At 42.7% G+C, this 23,558-nt stretch overlaps 2 protein-coding genes across 8 annotated transcripts in view; one reads left to right on the top strand and one right to left on the bottom strand.

The window, feature by feature from the left end:
• The window catches only part of Pou2f1 (POU class 2 homeobox 1), a 147,654-nt gene extending 134,479 nt beyond the window's left edge, over positions 1 to 13,175 (top strand). For 5 of the 6 annotated variants that reach the window (XM_048357583.1, XM_048357587.1, XM_048357588.1 and 2 more), the window contains one exon: positions 1,986 to 13,175. In XM_048357583.1, the coding sequence (XP_048213540.1) occupies positions 1,986 to 2,296 (311 nt within the window). In that variant the 3' untranslated portion in view covers positions 2,297 to 13,175. The remainder of the gene's footprint in view (positions 1 to 1,985) is intronic. The other variant, XM_048357589.1, reaches the window with a different exon arrangement.
• A 2,330-nt stretch (positions 13,176 to 15,505) lies between these two features.
• Positions 15,506 to 23,558, bottom strand: part of Cd247 (CD247 molecule) — a 79,072-nt gene continuing 71,019 nt past the window's right edge. Inside the window, exons 5-8 of one of the 2 annotated variants that reach the window (XM_048357591.1) lie at positions 22,667 to 22,699; positions 21,801 to 21,857; positions 20,633 to 20,668; positions 15,506 to 17,333 (exon numbers count right to left, since the gene is read on the bottom strand). In XM_048357591.1, coding sequence (XP_048213548.1) covers positions 17,268 to 17,333; positions 20,633 to 20,668; positions 21,801 to 21,857; positions 22,667 to 22,699 — 192 coding nt within the window. In that variant the 3' untranslated portion in view covers positions 15,506 to 17,267. Of the gene's footprint in view, positions 17,334 to 20,632; positions 20,669 to 21,800; positions 21,858 to 22,666; positions 22,703 to 23,558 lie in introns of both variants that reach the window. The other variant, XM_048357590.1, reaches the window with a different exon arrangement.

Genomic DNA, 23,558 nt, shown 5'->3' with positions numbered 1-23,558 from the left:
ACTTGGGCCTCCTGAGGAAATAACTGGGATTACATGCATGAGCAACCAATACCTGGGGAACCTATGTTTCTAAATATGATTAGTGTTATGCAAGTCAGAGAACTATCACATTATTAATTAACAGGTTTTTTTTAATCAAACTTCATGCTTAAACAAGAGTTTTCCAAACCAAAATTAAGCTGTTAGGGTTCCATTACAATTAAGTATGTCATGGATGGTATCTCTAACAGTGTATTACAGAGAATGTTAAATTACTGACAAACCCAGCTCACATCATAGACTGTCTTACTTTAAGTTGACTTTCTGATATGCCATGTCACCTGTATTGATGATTACATCTGTAAAGCTTTTGTTTTAGAAGGATTTCTAATATTTAGAGTAAGATTTGCGAAAATCACTTTTTCTCCTGCATTAGAGAGTGAGTGTCTCTGGGCCTTGGGGATAGTATAAAGGGAAAAATGCTTTCCCCAGGGCATGAGTGACTCTTAGAGACATGCTCTGCAAAGATCTAGAATTGGTCTCTGACCCTTCTTAGCTTCAAATGTCAGAGAACTTCAAGCTTCATCAAATCTTGCTATTCTCTGATTCTGTGATAATGCCTAAAGTCAAAGCTATTCCCTTCCACTGTACATTATGTAAGAAAGCAACTAGACTTTTGTTGTTGATTGTGGGGCTTTAACTCAGAGCCTGAACTCTGTCCCTGAGCTTTTGTGCTCAAGGCTGGCACTCCACTACTTTGAACCACAGTACCACTTCCTGTCTTCTGGTGGTTAATTGGAGATAAGAGTCTCACAGATTTTCATTCCCCGTCTATATAGCTTTGAACCATGATCCTCAGATCTCAGCCTCCTGAGTAGCTTAAGATCACAGGTGTGAACCACTGGTGCTCAGCTTCAACCAAAATTTTAAGGCCATTTAAAAAGCCCTTCAATTGGGCATAAGATTATGTTAGTGGGGTATTTGAGAGTGTTGGCAAGTAACCGAAAAATCTATTAAGTGAAGGTCTTAATTATATTTTTAGGGTTATCTTCAAATAATTATACAAGGGATTACATACAGTTCAACAAGTTCACTACAACAATGATAATTATTTTAAATAAAATTTTGATGATACCTTCTATGAGAAAGCATCATAGAAAAGTTTTCCCATTAACTGACTCCTGTCCCTAGATGACTCATGTGGGGCTTCTCCATTATCATGTCTGATTCTCTCCTGCCATAAAGTGCTCATTCTTCTTTACACAGGTCATTGAAGTTAAAAATTTTGCCTCAGGAGCTGAAAAAATAATCTTGGCTTTAGTTTGTTGATATATAATTGATCTTGTAACTACAGCCTTTTGGAAATACAATCTAGAGGACGATGGTATAAAGAATTTGCTTAAATTTGTCAGCTGGTTTGATTAACACTAAATATATTTTTAAACTTCAGTTAGTTCCTTTGGCTAGCTTGTCTTTTACAAGGTTTTTGTTTTGGGTTGTGCCAATATTCCAGGCCTCCTATTCTGACTCAGCTTTTTTGCTCATACCCAGCATTCTGCCACTTGATCCATACATCTCTTCACTTCTGCTAGTTTGTCTTTTGAATGGAGTGTTTGAAATTGACAGTCTTCATTGAAGATGAAATTAGTGGATTTAATAAATATTTCTAGGTAAATGATATCAATTTGGAATTTAAAGGGAGAAACATAACTGATTCTTTTGGACAGTTTTTTTTTGGGGGGGGGACAGTTCTTAAAGCTTTCCCCTTTAGCCTGGTTTGCTTATTCTCATTAAACCCATTTGTCAGAATTCAAACTTCAGCTGGTGGTCATTATATCATGTAACTAGAAGAAAATAATCAGTGAAGGGTTATGCTTTGTTGTGGGAAGATTCAAAAGAAGTTTGATGGTGTGTTGTTACTTGGCTTCTCCAGAATGATGTTAACATTCTCTTTCCTGCTGTTTGTTTGTTTGTTTGTGTGTGGGGGGGGGTGTTTTTACCTATAGCTCTTGCTTCTGGTGGCTCTCTTCCAATAACATCACTGGACGCAACTGGGAACCTGGTATTTGCCAATGCAGGAGGAGCCCCCAACATCGTGACTGCCCCTCTGTTCCTGAACCCTCAGAACCTCTCTCTGCTCACCAGCAACCCGGTTAGCTTGGTTTCTGCTGCCGCAGCCTCCACGGGAACCTCCACACCTGTAGCCAGCCTTCACGCCTCCTCCACCTCAGCGGAGTCCATCCAGAACTCTCTCTTCACAGTGGCCTCTGCCAGTGGAGCTGCTTCTACCACCACCACTGCCTCTAAGGCACAGTGAGCTGGATGGGGAGCCTTCATCACCTACAGCATGATTGGGCTCCAGCCAGTTCATAAACTGAAAAATGTGATGGCTTCCTTTCGTCATGTTGTGCAGTCAAGGGAGAAGAGAAAAATACAGATACCAGGAAAAAAAAAAGGATGGAGACAGGACAACATTTGCCTAGTTTTATAATAAAACACTGTCTTTTCAGGATTGATTCACGGATTGGAAAACTTTCTAACCAAATATTTAAAAAAAAAAAAAAGGAAAAGAAACAAAAAATAAAAGAAAGGACTACTTCTCATTTCCAGCAGTCATGATGACAAGTTAAGGTGGGTTACAAATTCCAATATAGGAGAGAGATTTCTTGTTTGTCTAAATTACTTTTTTTCTTAAAAAAATCATTTTTATAGGTCTGTTGTACAGGCCATTAAGTCATAACAAGGTGTTTATAATCGTATCAATTGTGTTGGGGGTTCCTTTCTTAACTGGTACAATTTAGGCAGGCCTGTATTACTGTATCTCTATTATTGTTGTTTTTATATATATACACACACACAAATATATACATATATATGTACATATATATGTATAGTTTGGACATGTTTATCTCTTGCTCCTGGATCCTATTTCAGTGAGCTCCCACACTGTGGGGAGGGTGGTTTGGGGGTAAGGGGAGGCTTGCGTTCTTAATTGCGGGGAATGTTCTTGCTGGTTTCCTTATCCTTGATGACTCTTACAGAGGTGCTAGAAAATTATTTTCTTTTGCCACTTATGCAAGAGGCTTGGTGCAGAAGCTGAAGGCAGTGTGTGCAAATACTCCTACTCCACACACGCCCCTCCCCCATCAGGTGGTGCCTTTGGAGCACTTTTGTGTAGGAAGGAATTCCTGCTGAACTGTAGCTCTCACTCACCCCCAAATCATTGAACGACCCTTAGGCCCGGATCCTGTGGTGCAACAGTGCTGCCTTCTGCTACTTTGAACGGGAACAGCTGTACATGTTGCAGGGCAGGATTTGGTTCCGAAGAGCAAAGACTACTGCAGACACCTAACTTGGTGGTTCTCCTAATTTCTTATCTCTGAAAAATGTTCCTACTGTTTGTGTGTTTGTTCCATTTTATGAAAGTTTTTCACCCCAACTTTTTGGCTTACTTGGAAAAGAAAAAAAATGTCACTGAAATTGGGAAACTTTTCCTTTCCTCGTTCTGTAAAGAAATTCTTCTAGACTATATCCACCAGTGGGTCAATAAGAAGAGCCTGAGTTGACCTGCCACCTTTTCCTCTAGAGAGCTACAGACTCCCTACCTACTGGATGGCTTATAAATTTCTTCTCAGTTCTCTGACTAACGGAGGCACTTAATGGTCAAGCATAGGAGCTGTTGAACCTCTGAAGGAAGAGCGAGCTGGAGTTTGCACACAGCTTATGTGTCTCCTGGCTTGTTTCTGTTGTTCCTGTTAGGAAGATCTAATGATAAAAAACACCCCTCTCTGTAGTTGATGTAAAAAACGATTTGCTCCTCTAATTGTTGTTAGAGTGTTCCTAGACTACATAAATGAGCCTATTGAAAAGAGGATGAAGAGGAATGAGGGTAATTTAGAGATTAAATTCCCCTTTTTTGCCAAAATCCTATTACACTGTTTGTACCAAAATGTTCCCAAAAGACTGGATACTGCAATGCAGCTCACACATGTTCCCTTGCTTATTAGTTAGTGTTTAAGGTTCCCATTTGGTGTCTGGAGGTACTTGCTTAAATCTCCGGTGGTCTGCACTTTGTCCTCTTTTTGAGCTGGGGGTTGAGAGAACCTACAAGTGACTTTCCTTCTGATTGCTTTGCTTTAAGTCCACAAGGGAGCTTGGGTTTCGTATATTTGTCTCTCTACCGTTGCTCAGAAAGGCAGTCACACAGACACAAATGGTTACCTTTGTTTGTGATTCAAGTGGGAGACAGTTTTAATTAAGATTAGAAGTCAGAAACATTTTAGTCCCCTTATAAGTTTTTCTATAGTTCCGTTTGTCTTATTTTATTTTTCAAAATATTTATCAATCCACTAAATTTCCTCTTATCTACTACTTTCCCTAAAATCAATGATGAACTGCAAGCAGGGAAACTAACAGATAGCCACCTTTATGTGTGGTATGGTTTTTTTTTTAATGTTTTTGTTTTTGTTGTTTTGTAAACTTAAGCTTGAACCAAAGTCAATTTTTAGCAAGCTGCTGTACTAATGGACTAGTTTATAAGGTGCAGTTCAGACACATTGAGGAGATAGATGCTACTGACAATTTCTTTTTCATTTGTCTTTATTAATTTTATGTAAAAGTTGCTGCTTGTTTTTAATCTTTTATGTTCGTAAGTTGTAATAACCTCTGGGCAGACATTATCTTGATTTTTTTTTAACTAGTTTGTTTAGGTTAGTGTGTACATAGAATGGTGTATCAGTTACTAATGACTCTTCCTCTCTGTCAGCTTTTTCTCTGTCGTAGATAAATTTAATCTTTTATTCTGACTTAACATCTCTAACTTTAATCTGTGCAAATAATATTAGGGCTATCAATAATACTGTAGCTGTCCACAGTAGTGAGTCCCCCCTTTGGGAGTGGAGGAAGTTAGGAGAGAGGATTCAGGGAGGGAAATGCTGATACCCCACCATACTGGATTAGAGGTTATAGCATTCATTTCCCAAAATTGCTACCAAAGGAAGTATCAAATCCCAAGAGACTCCAGCCAGGTGGGTTAAGAAGAAGGATAAGGAATGCTGTTTTCTTCTTGCTTTTTGTATGGTTAAAATGATCCCTTTTCCAAATAAGATTCCCCAGCAAGCTTCACTATTAAAGAAAATTCTTTACTTTTGTTGTCAGTACAGTAAGTGGTCTCTTAGTCTCTCCCCTGACTCTGCTCTCCAGTCAGTTTGGGAAAGGGATTCTGCCTTTTTTGTGTGGATTACTTAATGAGAATGGATTTCTACATGGCATAAAAATATGTTGAGAAGAAGAACTAAATACCTAGACAAAGATAACTTTAAATTTCCTTCTATCACTTAGTTAAAAGTAAGTTGTGAAATGAAAGGTACTTTTACACATGAACACATGAAACACTAATATAACTTGTTGGTAAATTTTTAGTTTAAAATCAGCTCTTATCATCATCCTACTGAATATATTGTTTCATAAACACGTTAGTCCTTTTTAATTTATGTCATCTTTTTAAAAATCATCTCAAATGTGTTTTGTTTTTGTTTTTTAGTTGAGTGAACTATCTCCTAAGCTAAGGTACTCAGACATAACTTTAGCCACCATTTATGGGGGGATCTGGAAACTAAAGGGGCCATTTGACCAAAAAGTATTTGGCAACATTTCCAAGAGGAAAAGCCAAATAGGTCATTATAATTCATAGTATAATTCTTGTTTCTTTCTCTTGACATTTATGTAAGTTTTATCTTAACCCTCAATTTGGTGGACACATATTAAGCCAAAGACTAATTTTAAATACATTTATAGGGATACTATATTTGCCCATGGTAATGGGCCCTCCCTAGGGAGTGGTGAATGTAATTGTTTAAATCCTGCTTATCATAAGCAATGCAATTTGGTCATAAACTTTATTTATACACCCTGTGTAAATTTAAAGGACGGAGTAGAAAGACCTAAGAAAGGGCTTCTCACCAGAACAATACTGTTCTAAGAAATAAGTGTGCTATTAATTTAAATGTTTCTTAAATTCCATAGGCAGTTTTTCAGAATTAACAAAAAAAAATTGTGCCCATTAGTACACACACTTGCTATTATTTATTGTCAGAAAGGTCAGTACCATCCCAGTTTGTACAAGTTGTTACTCAAGAGTGGAACCAAAGGAATCCAACTTTCAATTTGTGTATGACCATATCTATTTATACTTTGTGGTAGCTTTATTAGAAATTAATGATTTTTTAAAAAGGGAAAATAGCAATTAAAAGATTTTTAGTGTGATTATCTTGCCAATTTGTTCCATATTATTCACTTGTTGGGGGAAAAAAGCACAACTATACCTCTTTTGTATTGTTCTTTTGTTCATTATCCTTCATTTACTTGGGAAGATAGGAGAAATATTTTCTGTATTATCCAAAAGCACAGATAATTGCTTAACAAAGTATTTTATTTCAATCCAGTCTTTAACATTAAATTATGTTTCAGTTGCTGGGAAAACAGATACATTCACAAATTTAGGAAATTTGTGTCTGTTTTTAAAGTGTGAAATTCTGATACAGGTGATGCAGCTAGTACAATAAACACTTGGCTTATAAAGTAAACCTTATGGTTCATAATCTAAAATTCTTCCAAAGCCATATCATCATCACAAATTGTTCTTGTCTAAGAAAGAAATAACATCCTTGAGCTAAGAACACAGAAAGCCTTTCCCTTTTTCCCAAGAAAGGAAACATGCTGTGCATGTGCAGAAAGCAGAGCCTCTTGCTGGTTGCTTGCTGTGGCCCTGGTTCTGAGACTCTTCACAGACTAGCATGCCACCTGAGAACCTTTGGTAAAGAAAGGCCTCAACCGTTCATTACTACTAGTACTATCTCATTAAATTGGCATCTAAATTTAAAATGTATTTGTTCTCTAAACTATTTATTAGAGCTGAAAAATGTTAATTTAAAAAACTAAATGGACTGCCAGTCCTACTAAGAGAAAAAGACTAAAAGACCTGAAGCTTAAAATTACCCTTTGGGAAGAAGTTGATGAATTACATTGTTCATAACCATTAGAGTTCACTTTTGTGGGTATATGAGTATGAACAGCATTTATTGCATCACATTGTTTATATAATCATAGCTGTTTGCATAGCTGTTTCCAAATCATTTTCAGACAACTTATAAACAGTACATCTTTCTCTATTTTAATCATCAGTTTTGAGATGGAAGAAAATTCCTCTTTGCCATTCCTCCAAGAAGAATAATTTAACATCAGCATTTAGATAGGTTTGCATGAACAGCACCCACAAAACAAATACGGGCTTGTACAGGAATAGAATAAGTTTCTTTCATCCTTAAAGGTTGGTAAGGAATTCAATTCAGCTCTATCCCTTTATTAATCCAAAGAGATTAAATGAGATGCCCTGGAATTTTGTAGTAACACTTTATTCTACCAGGAAGGTAGGGAATATGTTTCTCGAGAGCTGACTAGTTTGTACCTAGTTTTCTATGAACTCTAGCTTTCTTCTTCTAAGCATTCTTATTCATGAAGTAGTCCTTTATTTTGGCCCTTCTGCCCTTGTCCTTTGCTAAAAAGTAATGGAAGTGAGTAACTTTTATATTGATTCTGTAATCTAGATCTTTCCCTGTTCCTTCCCTTACTCTCTTTGAATGGTGGTACCTTAATCTATGAGGATCATGCTCGTGGGTAACAGCTAATTTCTGACACCTTCATAAAATACCTCAGCATAGCTTAACATTGTTGCAGAACTGGTTTTAAACTAAAAACCAAATAAGGAAAAGAAAAAAATTATAAATAGTGGAAATAATTCTAGTTGTAGTATTTAGTTGAACTAATGTTTATTATGATTGGTAAACATGACTGATGCTGTATGTATTTGGGATCTTGTTTATAGGTTACAGTTTATAGGGTTAGGGAGGGTTAGAGTTGAGGGAAAGAAGTTGATTATGTTAGAATGAAAACATTGCTCTCCTGTCCTTGTTTTTCCTTTCCATCTATCTTGCCAAAGGAAATTGGACAGTCCTTGTGATTGGGCTTGGGGATTTCTTTTGGCCTCTCTGTGGTCTAATCTGTATCACAGTGTGTGGTGGCATGCGGGTGACATATGGAATGTCAAGTAAGGTCAGAGCCCCTCAGGGCCCTTCCTCTGCCTGCCATACTTCCCACACCTGCTGGCCTCTCCTAATGGTTCATTACCTCTCTACATAGCAAACGCTTAGGAAAAGGATGAATGTGTGCATATCTGGGTGTGCATATGAGAGATGTAGAAACAAATAGAAATGTACTAATGAATCTGGAGAGGAGCAGAGAGGTGATAGTTGTATCTTAATATAGAAAAATTAAAGTGAAACAAGTTATTTTTGTCACCCTTTATCATATTATTGAATGTTGTATGAATAGTCCAACCTTAGTTGCTCTTATACCAAGGTTAGTTCTATCTAGACCAAAAATACAAATAAAAGAAAAACTAAACCAAAAAGTTGAAAGCTAACCTAGTCACTTCACACCTGTCATAAGGCATACCTGTAAGAATTAATTGGTTAATGGAATGGAGGAAAGTATTGTTTGAGGTGGGAATGAGATGAATGAGAAATGGTGCTGGTTTAAGAAAAATTAAGAACCCTTTCTGCCCATACTTCGGGACAAACTTTCTTGGCTCCCTTACTTCAGATATAGATTCTATCTCCAGAACAGCTATTTTTTTAACTAAGTGATCCATCTCACAAAACTTCAGTGGGATTTGGTTTAGATACCAAAGAACTCTTATGCCATCGCTTACCTTTATTTTTTCAAAACAGGCAAATAGCAAAAGGCTGAATTTTGGAAAAGTTTTGTCTCTTTTCTTCCCTTTTCCTTACCTCTACTTTTTGAAAGAAGTCTTACTGGTCATTTTGGCTTTGAAAAAAATGAATTGATTTTGTTTCACTCTGCTGGCTTTATACAGATGAATAGAATTGCTCAGTATAGCATTAATGTTATTGAAATTGCTGAGAAACTTTGGGAAAGCAAGATATAGGAGTGGAACTCTTCTCTTGAATGCTTATCAATGAAACCAGTACAGCCTGCTTGAGTTCAGATAATATTTAGATGTGCTATCTCTGTCTTTTGTAAAGAAGCATTCTCATGACCAGCATTGCATGGAAAACCAAAAGATCTTCCCTTCTTCTCCTGGAGAGCCATTGTGTTCCACAGTGGTTTTATGATGTGGGCTCTTGGAAATTGAGTAGTTGGTTGTTTAGTTGTACTATTGATAGAAGAGAGAGGGAGAGAGGGAAAAGACATATATTGCTCTCTAATATATGTTGCCGAACTTCATGAAAGCTTTACTAATAATCTTATTGTTCTAACATTATATAAAAGTAGTATTAATGTGTGACTTGGGAAGCATTAGGTAGATGTATAAGAAGATAGAGATGTTAAAGGTAAGAGCACTTGAAACAAAGACTGTGGGAAAACAAGGTGTACATCAAGAACACTTGGAACAGGAAAGTGAAGCTCCCTGAGGCCTGGGAGGGAAGGTGAAGTCTAGCATTCTTTCTGTGTCCATGAGTCTGCCTGTACTGTGCAAGGCTCCCAACACCCCTTGCCACCTTCTAGTTTGAACCCCAGGACACTGTCAAAAAGTTAGGGCCCCCTCCCCCAAACTGATTTACTGACAAATATATATATATATATATATTGAGGTCTGCTGCAAAAGTTCTCCCATGTTGTTGTTGTTTTAAATTTTATTTGCTCATTGCTGTTTTAAGTTGGCCACCACCTCACCAAAGCAGCTTAGGGCTTCTTCTATAAATTGGCAGTGGCACTGAATTCTCCAACATTATATCCCAAAGTCTACAAGTAGACAGCCAGATACAGTGCTATTGTAAAAATGCAATATCTGAACACTGTCTTCATTAAAATTGCAATCTCTTGAATAGAAATGTACGGAGCCAGCTCCCATACAGCCCTAACAGTGTCTCAAAGTCTGAGAAGTATAGAACATGAAATGCACTTTCAGAAGCTAACATGACAGCGTCTGTTAGGAATGCTGTAGTTGTGGGTTAGTGGTGGAGTATATATCACTCCATTCTTAAAAGAGTCTGCAAAAGGCGTGCACTTTCTAAGAATGAAGTGGACTAGTGCTGGCCTGCAAACAATTGGAGAAAAGAAAGGGAGGGATCACCAGATTAGAACCTTGACTTTCTATAACATAACTAGTGTGTCTCCTCTAGAATCAGATGGGGGGAGAGAAGACAGACTTCTTCCAGCTTCTTACCTCTGCTTGCATGGGCGTGTGTGCATTACTCAGTCCACAGGTGGTCTCACTCTGCAGAAGACACCTCTTCTTCCCAGAGAAGACTGGCAATCCCCTTGTCTGTGGTTGTAGGGAAGACTAGGTGAGTAAGTGTGGGCTTTTCTGCCCACCACAGGTCCAGGAGCTGTTGTATACCTCATTTCTAACTCGTGACTGAGTAAACTTGCTTTAACTTCCTCTCACCCTACAGAGTTGCCAAGTCCGCCCTCCTTCCTTTCCCTCTTCTTCAGTAAAGTTGAACTCTGGCCTATAGCATCATGAGACCTGTAGCCTAGGGTGGGACCCCCAAAGCCTCTGAATGTTGCTGCTCTAAAGCTACTGCAAATTGAGGGCAAATTGCAATCTTCTGTTTCTTTTTGTTGTGAGGGGTCCTCACAGGTCTCTTACCATCTGCTTCCCTCCACCTTGCCTTAGGGCTGCCAGCTGCCCTTGCCCATAATTCTCACTGCTGGCCACACATCACCTTCTGTCCTTACCTTTTTCCCTGGTGGGGTAGAGACTAACCTCTTCCCTCAAGGCCTTTGAGTGATGAGTATTTTCAGCACTTGAGGTAGAGGGGAAGACACCAAAGGTTCCTTTACACTAACTACTTCATACACATTACACTTTTTTTCCTTTTACAAGACCAAAAAAAAATTCAAATATTTAAGTTTATTATTATTATTTCTAATGTTATTATTTGACAATCTTCTATCCAATGGGCTTTCTAGAAGCTGCATCCCCAGCCCTTTCACCTTTTCTTTGAATGTAGCTTTCTACCTTCATTTCCCACCCCCGAGGTTGAAGAAAAGCTTAGCCAGGTCACAATACTGCTGCTATAAGCCAGGGGAGGGTGGTTTCTTTGTTTCGTTTTGTTTTGTTTTTTATAAAATTTCCAGCCAAAACCAAAGATTTCTTAATGATTGTATAAACTCAAAACAAACAAAAAAACCAAAGAAAAGGGAAGTCTTGAGCACCTCTCCAGTCTGTGGCGTCCTGGCACTGCTCAGCGCAACGTGAGTGGGGGCGGGGGCGGCTTGGGGTCCTCCAGCCTGTCGAAAGGGCAGTCCAGCTCTGGTCGACGGCCAGGTTTTGTGCACCTGTGTGCTCGGGAGCTTCAGCCCTTGCCAACTTGTGAGCATGCACAAAACAAATTGGCATTTAAGATTTTCCAAAACATAAGCCAAAACTCCATCATCACCATTACCATTCTGACAACAAACCAGGGTTACCACAGGGGCTGGGAGCTGCTGCTGGAGGTGCCACGGACTCCACAGAGCGAGGAAGCTGAGGACACGGGCGCAACATTGGCTGCTCTGCTGGGTGCTTTCCCTCTGGGGCTGGCAGACCTGCCAAGGAGCCCTTCTGAGCCTTTTCTCTCTTTTCCTTTACTGGAACTGCTTGGAGTGGCTGTCCTGTTTGTGAGAAAATCTACAGAATGATTATCAAGCTTTTCATTTCTCTTTATTGTAGTTTTTGTTCGCTTTTTGCAGCACCACTGTGCAACTATGCATTGTATTTCACAACCTTTTGTGCTAGGTAGATGCCTGTGACTTTTTAACTTGGGGGTGGGAGGGATTGCAAATGAATGGACTTTTTACATGAATCTTTTTAATCTCAGTTGATTGGGGGTGGGGGGTATTTGGTTCTAGGGTCATACAAGCTCTATCCCAAAGCAAAATCCAAATGTTAATAATATTAGCCTGATGCAGATACCAAAGATAATTTCTTTCCTGCAGAACCTTAGACTTGTGTATTAAGTACGATTACCCAGCACTTGCATTAGTCTAACCTCAGTAATTCCAAAGCTTAGATGTATATTTTGGTATATTTCTGGGATATTAAAAAAAAGTCGTTTAACTTCTTGTTTGTTTCAGTGTAATGCTCTTAAAGTCATAGCATGAAAAGAATTGAGCTGTCCTATTCTTAGTAGTTTGAAATAATAGTATTTTTGTATGTTTTGGGTGTGTCTATGTATGTATTGACATAACAGTTTTCACTGCCTAGGTGTTCATAATAAAAAAGAAAATGAAAAAGTTCTGAGTGTACATACTATTCTATAACAACCCTCTACCAGGTGTCGATTTGGATTGAATAGTCACTGATTTACCCAGCTGGGGTTTGGTTTGGTTTTAAAGAGACAGTGATCGTGTTTTTCTAAAGATGTTTTTTTCTCTGTCTTTAAATGTCTTTACTTCCTTACCTTCTCTTTTGTTCCTTTTCTTCTTCTTCTAATAATGATTCAGGGGTGTTTTTCCACTGTTGTCTAGGGAGCAGCATATGGGGAACTAGCCCCATGACCTCCCAAAGTTTTTGTTTTATGTGCTTTAAAATGTGAGTTTGAGTTCTTCGTGGAAACTTAAGATGTGGTGTAAATGATTCTTTCCAGAATGGTCCAGCAGCTTTAATAAGGCAGTGGCAATGCCTGGTAGTTTCTTGGGGGTCCTTTTACATTTCTCCTTAGATGGCTCTGCAGTCTGGGTGGCTATCGTGTAGCCTCACTGCCCCAGAGTGCCTACTCCGCCATTTCCCCTCTGCTGGGAATATTTTGTAAGAATCAGCTGATAACTTGGAGTGCTGGACCTTGTTATTTGTGCCCCTGGGAAACACACGTTTTCTTGGTTTTGAAAACCTGAAACACAAGCAACTCTATAGGTTGGTAATTAGCTGATGCCTCCTGAGGCCTGGGGAGTTGGAGGGGAGTATGAGTGGTGCTGTCTCTGAAAAAGTGCCCTTTATATGACCCCCTTCCCGGGCCTCTGAGGGGCTATCGGCTTGGGAGAGATTGTGTCAGGTACCAGTGAATCAGAATGAAATGGTAGATTTTGTGTAGATGCATTTGTCTGCTGTAATTTTTTATATATATTAAACTTACTGTAACTGTACAGTTCATTTCTGTTGTAAAACATCATTAAACCATTTTCCAAATGTTTTCACATTGTTGGAGTTTTTCTGAAGTTGCTGTGTTGGTGTTCTGAGTGCTTCATACACATTCTGGGATGACTCAAAGAAGCCTTTTCCCAGCAGGCCCTGTCAGGAGCCCCAGAATCACTGTGAGCACCTTGGATTCCCTTCTGCCTACCTGGCTTTCCCCCTTATGGCCCTTGGGGAGTTGAACCACTGCACTTCCCCCATCCTCCACCCCAGACCCTCAGCATGGTTTGCTGGGACCCTCAGTTGAGTAACAGTAGTCTTCTTCAGTCTCAAGTGCTTTATGTGATCAAACACACAAGCCCTTGATTGATCCTGCTAGGGAACTCTTCAAAGCTCTTGTCTCACAGTGTATGCAACTATAGAACTGACTTTGAACTCAACTTTTCTGGATTTATTGTTTGACTGCCAGGCCCTTCCAGTATTTCTTGCCAAGCCCTGAACATGCATTGGGGGAGCCTCTAAAGGAGGCTGGTCCTGAACTGGCATCTACCAGCTAGGCACAACTCAGTGACCTCTGGTTTATTGTACTATTTAACATATCAGATGGCTTCATAAATGATGAATTTCTCTTTGAGAGAAAACTTGAGCTTATTGGAGCATGTCACATACTGATAGGTCTGATATGGGATCCTGAATCTGAAGATGAGAGCTATGGCAAGATGAAGCTGTTGTTATACAGAGGGTCCAAGCGAGAAATTCATTACAGCGACCTCTAATACTCCAAAGTCAAAGAACTCATTCTTTTCTTTCTGATATTTATAGCTTGCATGTTTGTTTATTTTTTTTTTTTGGCCAGTCCTGGGCCTTGGACTCAGGGCCTGAGCACTGTCCCTGGCTTCTTCCCGCTCAAGGCTAGCACTCTGCCACTTGAGCCACAGCGCCGCTTCTGGCCGTTTTCTGTATATGTGGTGCTGGGGAATCAAACCTAGGGCCTCGTGTATCCGAGGCAGGCACTCTTGCCACTAGGCTATATCCCCAGCCCGCATGTTTATTTTTTAAAGTGTGTGTGTGTGTGTGTGTGTGTGTGTGTGTGTGTGTGTGTGTGTTGATCCTGGGCCTAGGCATTGTTCTGAGCTTTTTCGCTCAAAAGTACCACTGTACCATTTGAGCCACAGCTCCACTTCCAACTTTTTTGGTGCTTAATTGAAGGTAAGAGTCAGGCAGACTTTCCTTCCTGAGCTGGCTTTGGACCATGATCTTCAGATCTCAGCCTTCAGAGTAGCTAGAATGACAGGCATGAGCTACCCACACCTAGCTGATTTCACAGTTTTAACCTGTTTGGTGCATAGTGGCAGATCTCTCCCTAACTTGGGATTTGAGCAAGCAAAACCCATGTGTCACATCCTAAAAGTTGAACGTTGGCACACAGTAGGAGCTACATGCTAGTTCTTTCCAAGGGCCACACAAGTTCCCTACAGGGAAGTGTGACCTCCCTCAAAAAACAGGTTAAAGCTGAGGCAAAACTGTAGACAGCTCACCTGAGGGTGTAGGAACATAGGTGCTGCACCACAACTGAAACCTCTGGGCCCACAAACAGCAGTTAGGTGCAGAATGAGGCTCATATTAACTAGCCACAATGTGGTTTTGAGTCTGCTCTGAACATGCCACCTTAGTCTACAGTGGCAATCTATCTGCCTTTATCCCAGCTGCCATGACTGGCCTCCATGTTTGTATACCATGAGCATGAGATCTCTCAAGGAAAATTTTGAACTGTCTAATAAGGGGAAAAGTAAAACGGTGAGAGCCCCCATTCTCGTTTATGTAATGTATGTCATGGTTCGTCAATACAAGTAAAAAAAATGTGTTCTTTCAGTTCAGGACACATATCTTTATATAAAACCCAGCTGTGTTTAGTGGTTTCCTTGAAATAAATTGATGGTTCTTGTTATTTAACAGTGGCACCTTAAAGTGAAGCAATGCAGTTGTGATAAAAGAAGCCACTGCGGGGCTGGGGATGTGGCTTAGTGGTAGAATGCTTGCCTAGCATGCATAAAGCCCTGGGTTCGATTCCTTAGCACCACATAAACAGAAAAGGCCAGAAGTGGCACCGTGCAAAAAGAAGCTCAGGGACAGTGCTCAGGACTTAAGTTAAAGCCCCAGGGCTTGCAGAAAACAACAAAAAAACACACACAAAAAAAAACACTGCCAATCCTCAGGAGGTCTGGAGGGCTCTTAATTTCTCACCCCTGCTTCTGTAGGTACACATGCTCCATTCTCCCAGCTTGCTTTCTGTATACACCATGCTACAGGTAGCTAGCTAACTCCTACCCCAGGGTAGCTGCAGCCCCATAGCTCACTGCTAGCTCTCCTGCCTGCCCCCAAGACATATTCTTGACAGAACTAGGTTAAACTCATTATTTTTCAAGCCAACTATTCTGGTCACAGTGCCTGTATAAAACTCAGCTGATCTTAAAACTAGGTCTAGCACAAATTCTGAGTATAAGGCTCACTTTACTAAAAATGAGCCTGACTTCAGCTTTCAAGGCCCAGTAGAAATGCCCTGCAAGACTAGGTTACAATTCAAAGACCTTGTCTAGGTGGCTTGTGCAAGTTGTCATATGTGCCTGGTAGTGATGTACATTGCTGTTGAAACCCCTAATTTTCAGGGACTTTATACAGATGGCCTTGGACTTATATTGAAAAAAAGACCAAGGAATAGATTTCAAAGTCACGCCATATTAATTGGTGCACATAATAAATTGAAAGGCCCTTATGGAGAGCTACTGCAGGTAGAAGAAATGCTTCTGGAGCAGGGCCATTTTGGGTGAGAAAAAGTAGACAAGAGCACTCTTGTCTACCACTCATCCCCAGCCTTGTGGATGAGACATTTGACGTGGTAGGGTGAGCTCCTGTTTAGTTCTGGACACCTGCTCACAACATTGCCACCCCTGCCAGTTTCCAGTGAGGACTAAGGCCATAGAGCACCGGTTCCACTACACTCTCTGGCCTTGGGCATAAGGCCCACTCCATGCCATTGCACTGAGCACTACCATTTGTCCCAAGGCGTAGCCACTAGCCTTGCTCACTTAGCAATGTAAGCACTGTCCCCCATGAGGACTCTGAACATCTGGGTGCTCCCATACACACACCTGTGTGTGCCTGGCAGAATCAGCACTTTATGCAAGGACAACGTATGGATTTCCTGGTGTCTGCAGACTTGATTGCTGAAGTAAAGTTAAGAGCACAGCAGCATTTTCACCAAGACATTTATTATGCAACATAATAAGGCTTGAGGAGTCAGTATAAATTAAAACCAAGCAGAGCAAAGAAAGTTTTCTGTTCAAGGCTATGTACTCTCATTACATAGCAGGATTGCAGTCTACTCACTGAGGTATTTCCCATCGTGCCTGCTGTGCAGTCTTCTTGAGTTTGTAGGGTTCTGGTCTTTCTGTTCACAGTATGGAATACCAGGAGGAAGGCAGGACTTGTTCCTTTCTCTTGCTCTGACCCTCAACCCTATGCTTTGCCCATCTTCTATAATGTCATGTCCTACACAGTTATAAAAGTCATTTGCCTTCTAAGAAATATGAGCTTGGTAAGAACAAAGACAATCTTGTCCTTGGAGTGCCTGGCACCTGACAGAGGCCCCTTCATAATGGCTCCCTGTACCCAGACCTCTCCCCACTTCCTTCAGCCCCTTCTGGCAGGTGAAACTTGTCCCTCTGTCCAATCCTTTTGTACATGGCCCAAGAACAAGTTACCTCGACATGGGAAGATTGACAATACAAAAGCCAAATTTACAGCCAGAGCAAAGCCACTCAAATACAAACAGAATGATTCCATCAGGATTTATGCTAACATTTGGGGATTCCCTTTACAGAATTTCAGGGAGATGGCCCTGCCTACGGCTACCTGAAAACCACAGGCCTGAGAACAGGGCCATTCATACAGGGATAAAAGGGGGTAGCTCTCTTAAAAGAGTCCAGGAGGGATGACATTCTGTATATGGAAGTTTGGAATTAAGAGACCAAATGTGACAACTTGAAGCATCCTGTCCCTGAGAAGGAATGACCTGGGTTGTAACCACTTTATCCTGTGTTCTTCACAATATAGGTGTCAGCAGGTCAGGCTGCATGAATTCCCCTGGCTGTTAGCGAGGGGGCAAGGTCTGCATGTGGAGGGCATCGTAGGTGTCCTTGGTAGCAGTGCTGAGCCCCTGATAGAAGCAAATCACAGAAGCATGGTCAGGAGCCTACAGGCACAAGCTGACTAAGGAGCCCATCCCCTAACCCTCCCGCTCCCAGTCTCCAGGAGCCCAGGAAAAGTCCTTCATCATGGGTGGGGAGCCCTGGCTGAGAATACTGCTGGAAAGATGAGTCCTGTGTCCTGCTGTGAATGGTATTGAAGCAACTCTTCTCAACTAAATTCTCACCCTTCTTACTCCCAAGTGCTTGCCCTCCAGCACCTGGGCCCAACTTCCTGCCAGCTCTAAAAGGAAGGACAGTCCTCCACCTCCAGTGCTGAGATGGAGTCAGGGGAAAGGGCCGGGCAGGCCTGCTCCAGAGAACTGCTCCCTCATAACCTGGGCCCTCATGATTCTGGATTTGTTCCAGGGAGACTGGCAGCTCCATGACCTCAGCCAGCCCTTCTCCACAAGCATCCTTTCCGTTCCTGGCCACTACAGTGCATTCTCTGTCAGGCAGACCAGGCCAGTCCCAGCCTCACTGGAAGATCTCTCCTAGCTCCAGAGGCTACCAATGGGCAAGTTTTCACTGAGCCTTTTCAGTGTAACTCTATTCAGATAAACTCAGCACCTGGAGAGCCAGGAGAAGAAATAAACCCTCTGGGAATCCCATTTGAGAGAACTAGGTTAACTACACTTAGTTTGCATAATCATTTGCACTAATCTGCATACCAAGGGCCTGATTACAATAACATTTTTCTTTTGAAGCTGCCATTTTTCTCCTTTGTCTTCAATTTTCTTGTCTCCCCTTCCAGATCTTATATAATCTAGAAAATTCAAAGCAGAGAAAGGCTTTTGCCAGCACATACCTCAATGGACAGAGGCAGGAAATCACTTGTGTGATCCTTTGCAGGCTGTTTTCTGCATCTTTGGAGAGTCCTTACTCTCTGGACAGCTATGGCTATGTCTCCTGTGGCCAAACAATGCCTGGGGCTCTCACTCCTGGTTGGAGCATAGTATCTGTTTGAATGGCTGAGTTCTGGGGCTGGGAATATGGCCTAGTGGTAAAGTGCTCACCTCATATCCATTCCTCAGTAGCACATATATAGAAAAAGCAGGAAGTGGTGCTATGGCTCAAGTGGTACAGTGCTACCCTTGAGCAAAAAGAAGCCAGGGACAGTGTTCAGGCCCTGAGTTCAAGCCCCAGGACTGGCAAAACAAAAGAAAACAAAACAAATGAATGGCTGAGTTCTATGCCTGCCCTAGAGATGTACTGTGGCTTATGCCTGCAATCCTAGCTACTCAAAAGGCTGAGATCTGAGGAGCACAGTTCGAAGCCTGTCTAAGCAGGAAAGTCTGAGAGACTTTCATCTCAAGTTAACCAGCAAAAAAAAAAAAAAAAGTGCCTGAAGTGAGGCTCAAGTGGTAGAGTACTAGTCTTGAGCAAAAGAGCTCAGGGACAGGGCCCAGGCCCTGAGTTCAAGCCGTAGGATGAACACAGGCGCGCACGCATGCACACACACACACACACACACACACACACACACACACACCACAAAAAACAAAATCATTTTTGCTGAAAAATACTGATTCCTTACTTGGGCCCATGAATTAACTAAAAAGGCTTGGCCTCTGTGCCTTATGTGTCTTTGCTCTAAGCCTTTCTCTCTATAGTCACTCTGCAATCACTTTGGAATCTTTGCCGGACAGGACTAGTGGATAACATTCTTGGGTCTAGGGACATAAACTACCCTAAAGGTAGAATAGTGCCTCCTCAGGACAAAGCACCCACCAGACAATAATGACTCTGTAACAACTCCAGAACCTTTCCCCAAACAGGCTGAGATAATGATCAACAAGGTCATTCTCTGATGAACATGGTTTAATAATTATGCATACTTCTCTCCCCCTACACCTTGTGTATCTAAACCTATTGCTGCTCATGGCTCTAAACCAAAGATGACTGAAGAACTGTCTTCCTGTGACTATGCCAAGTAGTAAATTTCCTCTGCTCTACACTTGTCTCTCCTCTTTAGTGCATTCCCTGAACTTGGGGCCTTGGCACTGATTCAGAGCTGTTATGCTCAAGGCTAGTACTCTACCACTTGGGCCACAGCTCTACTTCCAGCTTTTTGCTGGTTAATTGGAGCTAAGAATCTCACAGACTTTCCTGCTCAGATTGGCTTGGAACTGGCTCCTCAGATCTCAGCCCCCTGAGTTAGGAATAGGCCCAAGCCACTAACACGGCCACCATGTCTCTATGTAGTATATAAGAGTAAGTGGTCAAATATCAAATACTGGGGTTTGAACTCAGGGCTTTGAGTTCTTTTGTTCAAGGCTGGCGATTGAGCCACAGCTCCAATTCTGGCTTTTTTGCTGGTTAATGGAAGATAAGTATCTTGGGATTTGTCTGCCCAGGCTGGCTTCCAACTGTGATCTTCAGATCTCAGCCTCCTGAGGAGCTAGGATGACAGGTGGAGATACCTGGAGAAACCCAGCCTTCTCCTCTGCCTTTTTTCACACAGGAACTATGGAAGTATGAAAGCCATACAGGGTGCAAAGCAACCAGAATTTCCTCATAGGAAGGGCTGTTCCTGACAGGAAGTATACAAGCAAGACCTTAAGCCATCTCTGCATTGCCCTTTGCTCACTTCTCTGGGGGGGGGGGGGGGAGGCTGGAATTCAAACTGGAGAAGTAGCAAGGAAAACTGAGTTCTAGAGAGACAAGAGCGATTGATTGATTGATTGATGATTGACTGATTGATTTATGCCTGAAACAAGGCTTGAACTCAGGACCTCCATTCTCAACTTGGCTTTGTCATACAAGGCTGGTGCTCTACCTCTTGAGCCATGGGAACTGGAAATAAGAATCTCACAGACTCCCTGCCTGGGCTGGCTTTGATCTGTGTTCCTCAGATCTCAGCTTCCTAAGTAGATGGGATGACAGATGTGAGCCACCAGCACCTAGCTGGGTATGTGTGGGTTGTTGTGTGTGTGTGTATGTGTGGTGGGGGGGTGGTCTTTTCTGTACCTCTCATTCCCCTTTCTGCTCTCTCAGATAAATGATAAAGTCACTAACTAGTATGATTGAAAAAAAAAAAAGAGTAAGTGGCCAAATCTGACATGTAGGATTCTAGGAATTTGGGCCTGGGCCCTAAAACACTAGTTTCAATATTGGCAGTGAAATTGCCACCGATCTGGATGAGCTGGGCCTAGATTAGCTGTGAGTGGCTATTGGCAAGAGCTGCTGCTACCAGGAAGTAAAACATGGGATCTGAGGTCTTTACCCTTGGTCAGACAGTGCTACCCAGGAAGAAGGCCAGAGCTCTTACCTGGTAAAGGCCATCGTGCCCCTTGCCTCTCCGCCGCTGTGAGATGAAATGAGAGAAGGGTTAGAGGGGAAGACAGGCAATAGTAGCATTCTTGCTCAGGGACTAGGGGCTTCTTGGAAAGTCAAAGGTGACTTTCCCAGCCAACACACACACACACATACACACACACACACACACACACACACACACACACACACACACACACACACACACCGGGGACAGAAAGGTTCTGAGGTTCCTGGGCAGAACTCACATCTACAGAGTCAGGTGAGACCTAGATCTAATAGAGAATCTGCCCCACTCAGATTCTCATATTCTCATAGGAGCTGGCCACATTACCACCTGGGCCTCTCTTCAGCTCTTGAATCCTGGACCATCATGAGGTTTGCTGGGAATAGCAAGCTCATTCCAAAAGACATTTATTGGCAAGAGTGCAGAGACAATTCAAATCCAGGGGCTGGGAATATGGCCTAGTGGTAAAGTGCTCGCCTCGTATACATGAAGCCCTGGGTTCCATTCCTCAGCACCACATATGTAGAAAAAGCCGGAAGTGGCGCTGTGGCTCAAGTGGTAGAGTGCTAGCCTTGAGCTAAAAAGAAGCCAGGGATAGTGCTCAGGCCCTGAGTTCAAGCCCCAGGACTGGCAAAAAAAAAAAAAAATTCAAACCCAGGATAAGTTATTCAATCCCCTGTGCCTTTCAGGACACACAGTTGTCAGGTTTTTCTGGGAGCTAAATGAAAACACTTGTGTAAGGTGCTGACCACACAGGCTCATGGACACACCAACAGCACAGCCACACAGGGCACAGGCTCTGAAAGGCTTGATGCTTCACCCTGCCCTGGGACCCACAGTCCTGCACTGAGAACACAGGGTGGCACATGTTAAGCACTTTCCACCTACAGTTAACAGTGGTTGACTGGATTCCCTCCACAAAACTTAGGCTGTCACAGAAGATTTGCTTCTGAGTTCTGACAAAGCCTCTGCTCTTTATTAACCTTCCACATACAGTCCAACTGGATAAGGGTGAGCCAGAGGCCTCTGTCCCCTGGCAGCCTCCATGGGGGCTTTTGTAAGCTGAGGGAGAAACAGATGAGCAAGGAGGCCTGTGGCAGGTATGTCTGGAGACCATTAGGAACTTCCTTGAGAATCAAGAAAGAGCAAAACTCACCTCGCCTTTCATCCCAATCTCACTGTAGGACTCTGCCATCTTGTCTTTCTGCAATGCCTGGTGAAGAAGTGATGAGACGTTCATTGTCCTAATGAATGCAGGAGGAGCCTCTCCCGCCCACCTGAAGAAGCCTCTGGATTCCCAAGTTGGCAGGGGGCCCCCACAGTCCATTAGACAAACATACAAACAAAGTATCTCTGCCCTCACCAGCTCCACTGCCACCTGCTCCGTATCCTCTGCCTTTTTTATTTCTTTGCACTAAGCTAAATAGTTCAAGTTTCTTTCTCAAATAGGACGTAGAGGTGTGGATGGAGGCAGGATGTTGGACAACATAAGTGCTCACCTGAGCTCCCACATTATCTGCTTATCTATGTAACGTCATTTATTTTGCAATGTCTCTACAAAGTCACCACCACGGGCTGCTGGATCTTCAAATGCAGGAGGGAGGCAGCTTCTCTCCCCTTTCCCCGCCCCCCAGCAGATCTCCACCTGCCAGAGCCATTAGGTAGCCTGAAGCTACAATCAGGTTCACACCCCATTGTGAGGAAGCACAAAGCCCCCAGGCTAAGCAACTCCTCAGAGGAGCCTGTCCAGCATGCCTGCCTGCAGCTAACACCCTTTCTTCAGGTTTGTGGACCTGGGGAATCCAATAGCAGGCTTGGGGCTGATGGAGCACAGGAGGCAAGGAAAGGAAAGATAAGGCACCCCAGATCTGCCAAGCAGCCTATCTAAAGTAACTGCACTGCCAGCTCCCAAGACCTAGAGAAGGGGCATCCTGGACCGAAAGACTGGTGTGGAGAAATCTCTACCCAGATCCCTCCCTCTAAGGCTCCATTAGTAAAATGTGACTCCTCATACACACTCACATTGTACAAGCCTTCCTGAGGATTCCTTCTTCTCTGCTGGGAAAGACAAATGGGAAAAATTAGATGGGAAGAATCCCAAGCACAAGAGATCCTGTCCCACCCCTGGCTCTGCTGTCAACCTCTCTTCTAGGCCTCAGTCAGGGCCTAGCAGCAGTGTGAAGCTCCCATTTAGCATTACAGACACCTGTGCAGGTATCTGTCCTCTGCCCTTCTCTCCTAGCCTACCTTAGCTCCCGCCTGGCCCATGAGAGGCCCTCTGTCCTCTTACAGACATACCCTCATAGGCATCACACACTGACAAATAGAACTTGGGGGGGATGAAGCAAAAAGGGGGTTCTGTAACCTCATTTGGTTCTGCTGAGAAACACTATGCAGAGGAATAACCCCCCACTTCCGTGCCCCCCTCCCTCCTGGCTTAGATCAAAGGAGAGAAGAGTGAGATTGGAGGATGGGATAGTGCAGTCAAGTAAATCAATGGTTTCTCCAACTGCCCCTCGGCCCCAGCAACACACATCCAGCACGGAATCCAGAGGTCCTGTGCAGGGCTGGGTGGGCTGAGTGACTGGAGGCACTGCGGACTATTGGGCAGCTCAGGCAACGCTGCCTTTATCCAGAGCAGCCCTGGCTTTTGTCCTGAGTCCTGCTCCTCTGCTCTCCCTGTGGCTGCTCCCCTCCCCACAGGAGGTGTAGTTTACAAAGCAGAGAGAACAGAACCACCCAGAGGTACCCCCAGCCATGTTCCTTGCCCAGTGATCTTAACCCCTTGCTGTATTCCCTGCCATCAGATCTCCTCAGGACAAATGGTGCCGCCATGTGTGCATCTGTGGGTGGCCAAGGAGTAGTAGAGGACAGGAATGGAACTTAGACATGAGAGTGTATTCATGCCCTCATA

The sequence above is a fragment of the Perognathus longimembris genome, chromosome 11, assembly GCF_023159225.1.
Source record: "Perognathus longimembris pacificus isolate PPM17 chromosome 11, ASM2315922v1, whole genome shotgun sequence".
NCBI lineage: Eukaryota > Metazoa > Chordata > Mammalia > Rodentia > Heteromyidae > Perognathus > Perognathus longimembris.
This window is presented reverse-complemented; position numbering and strand designations above follow the sequence as displayed.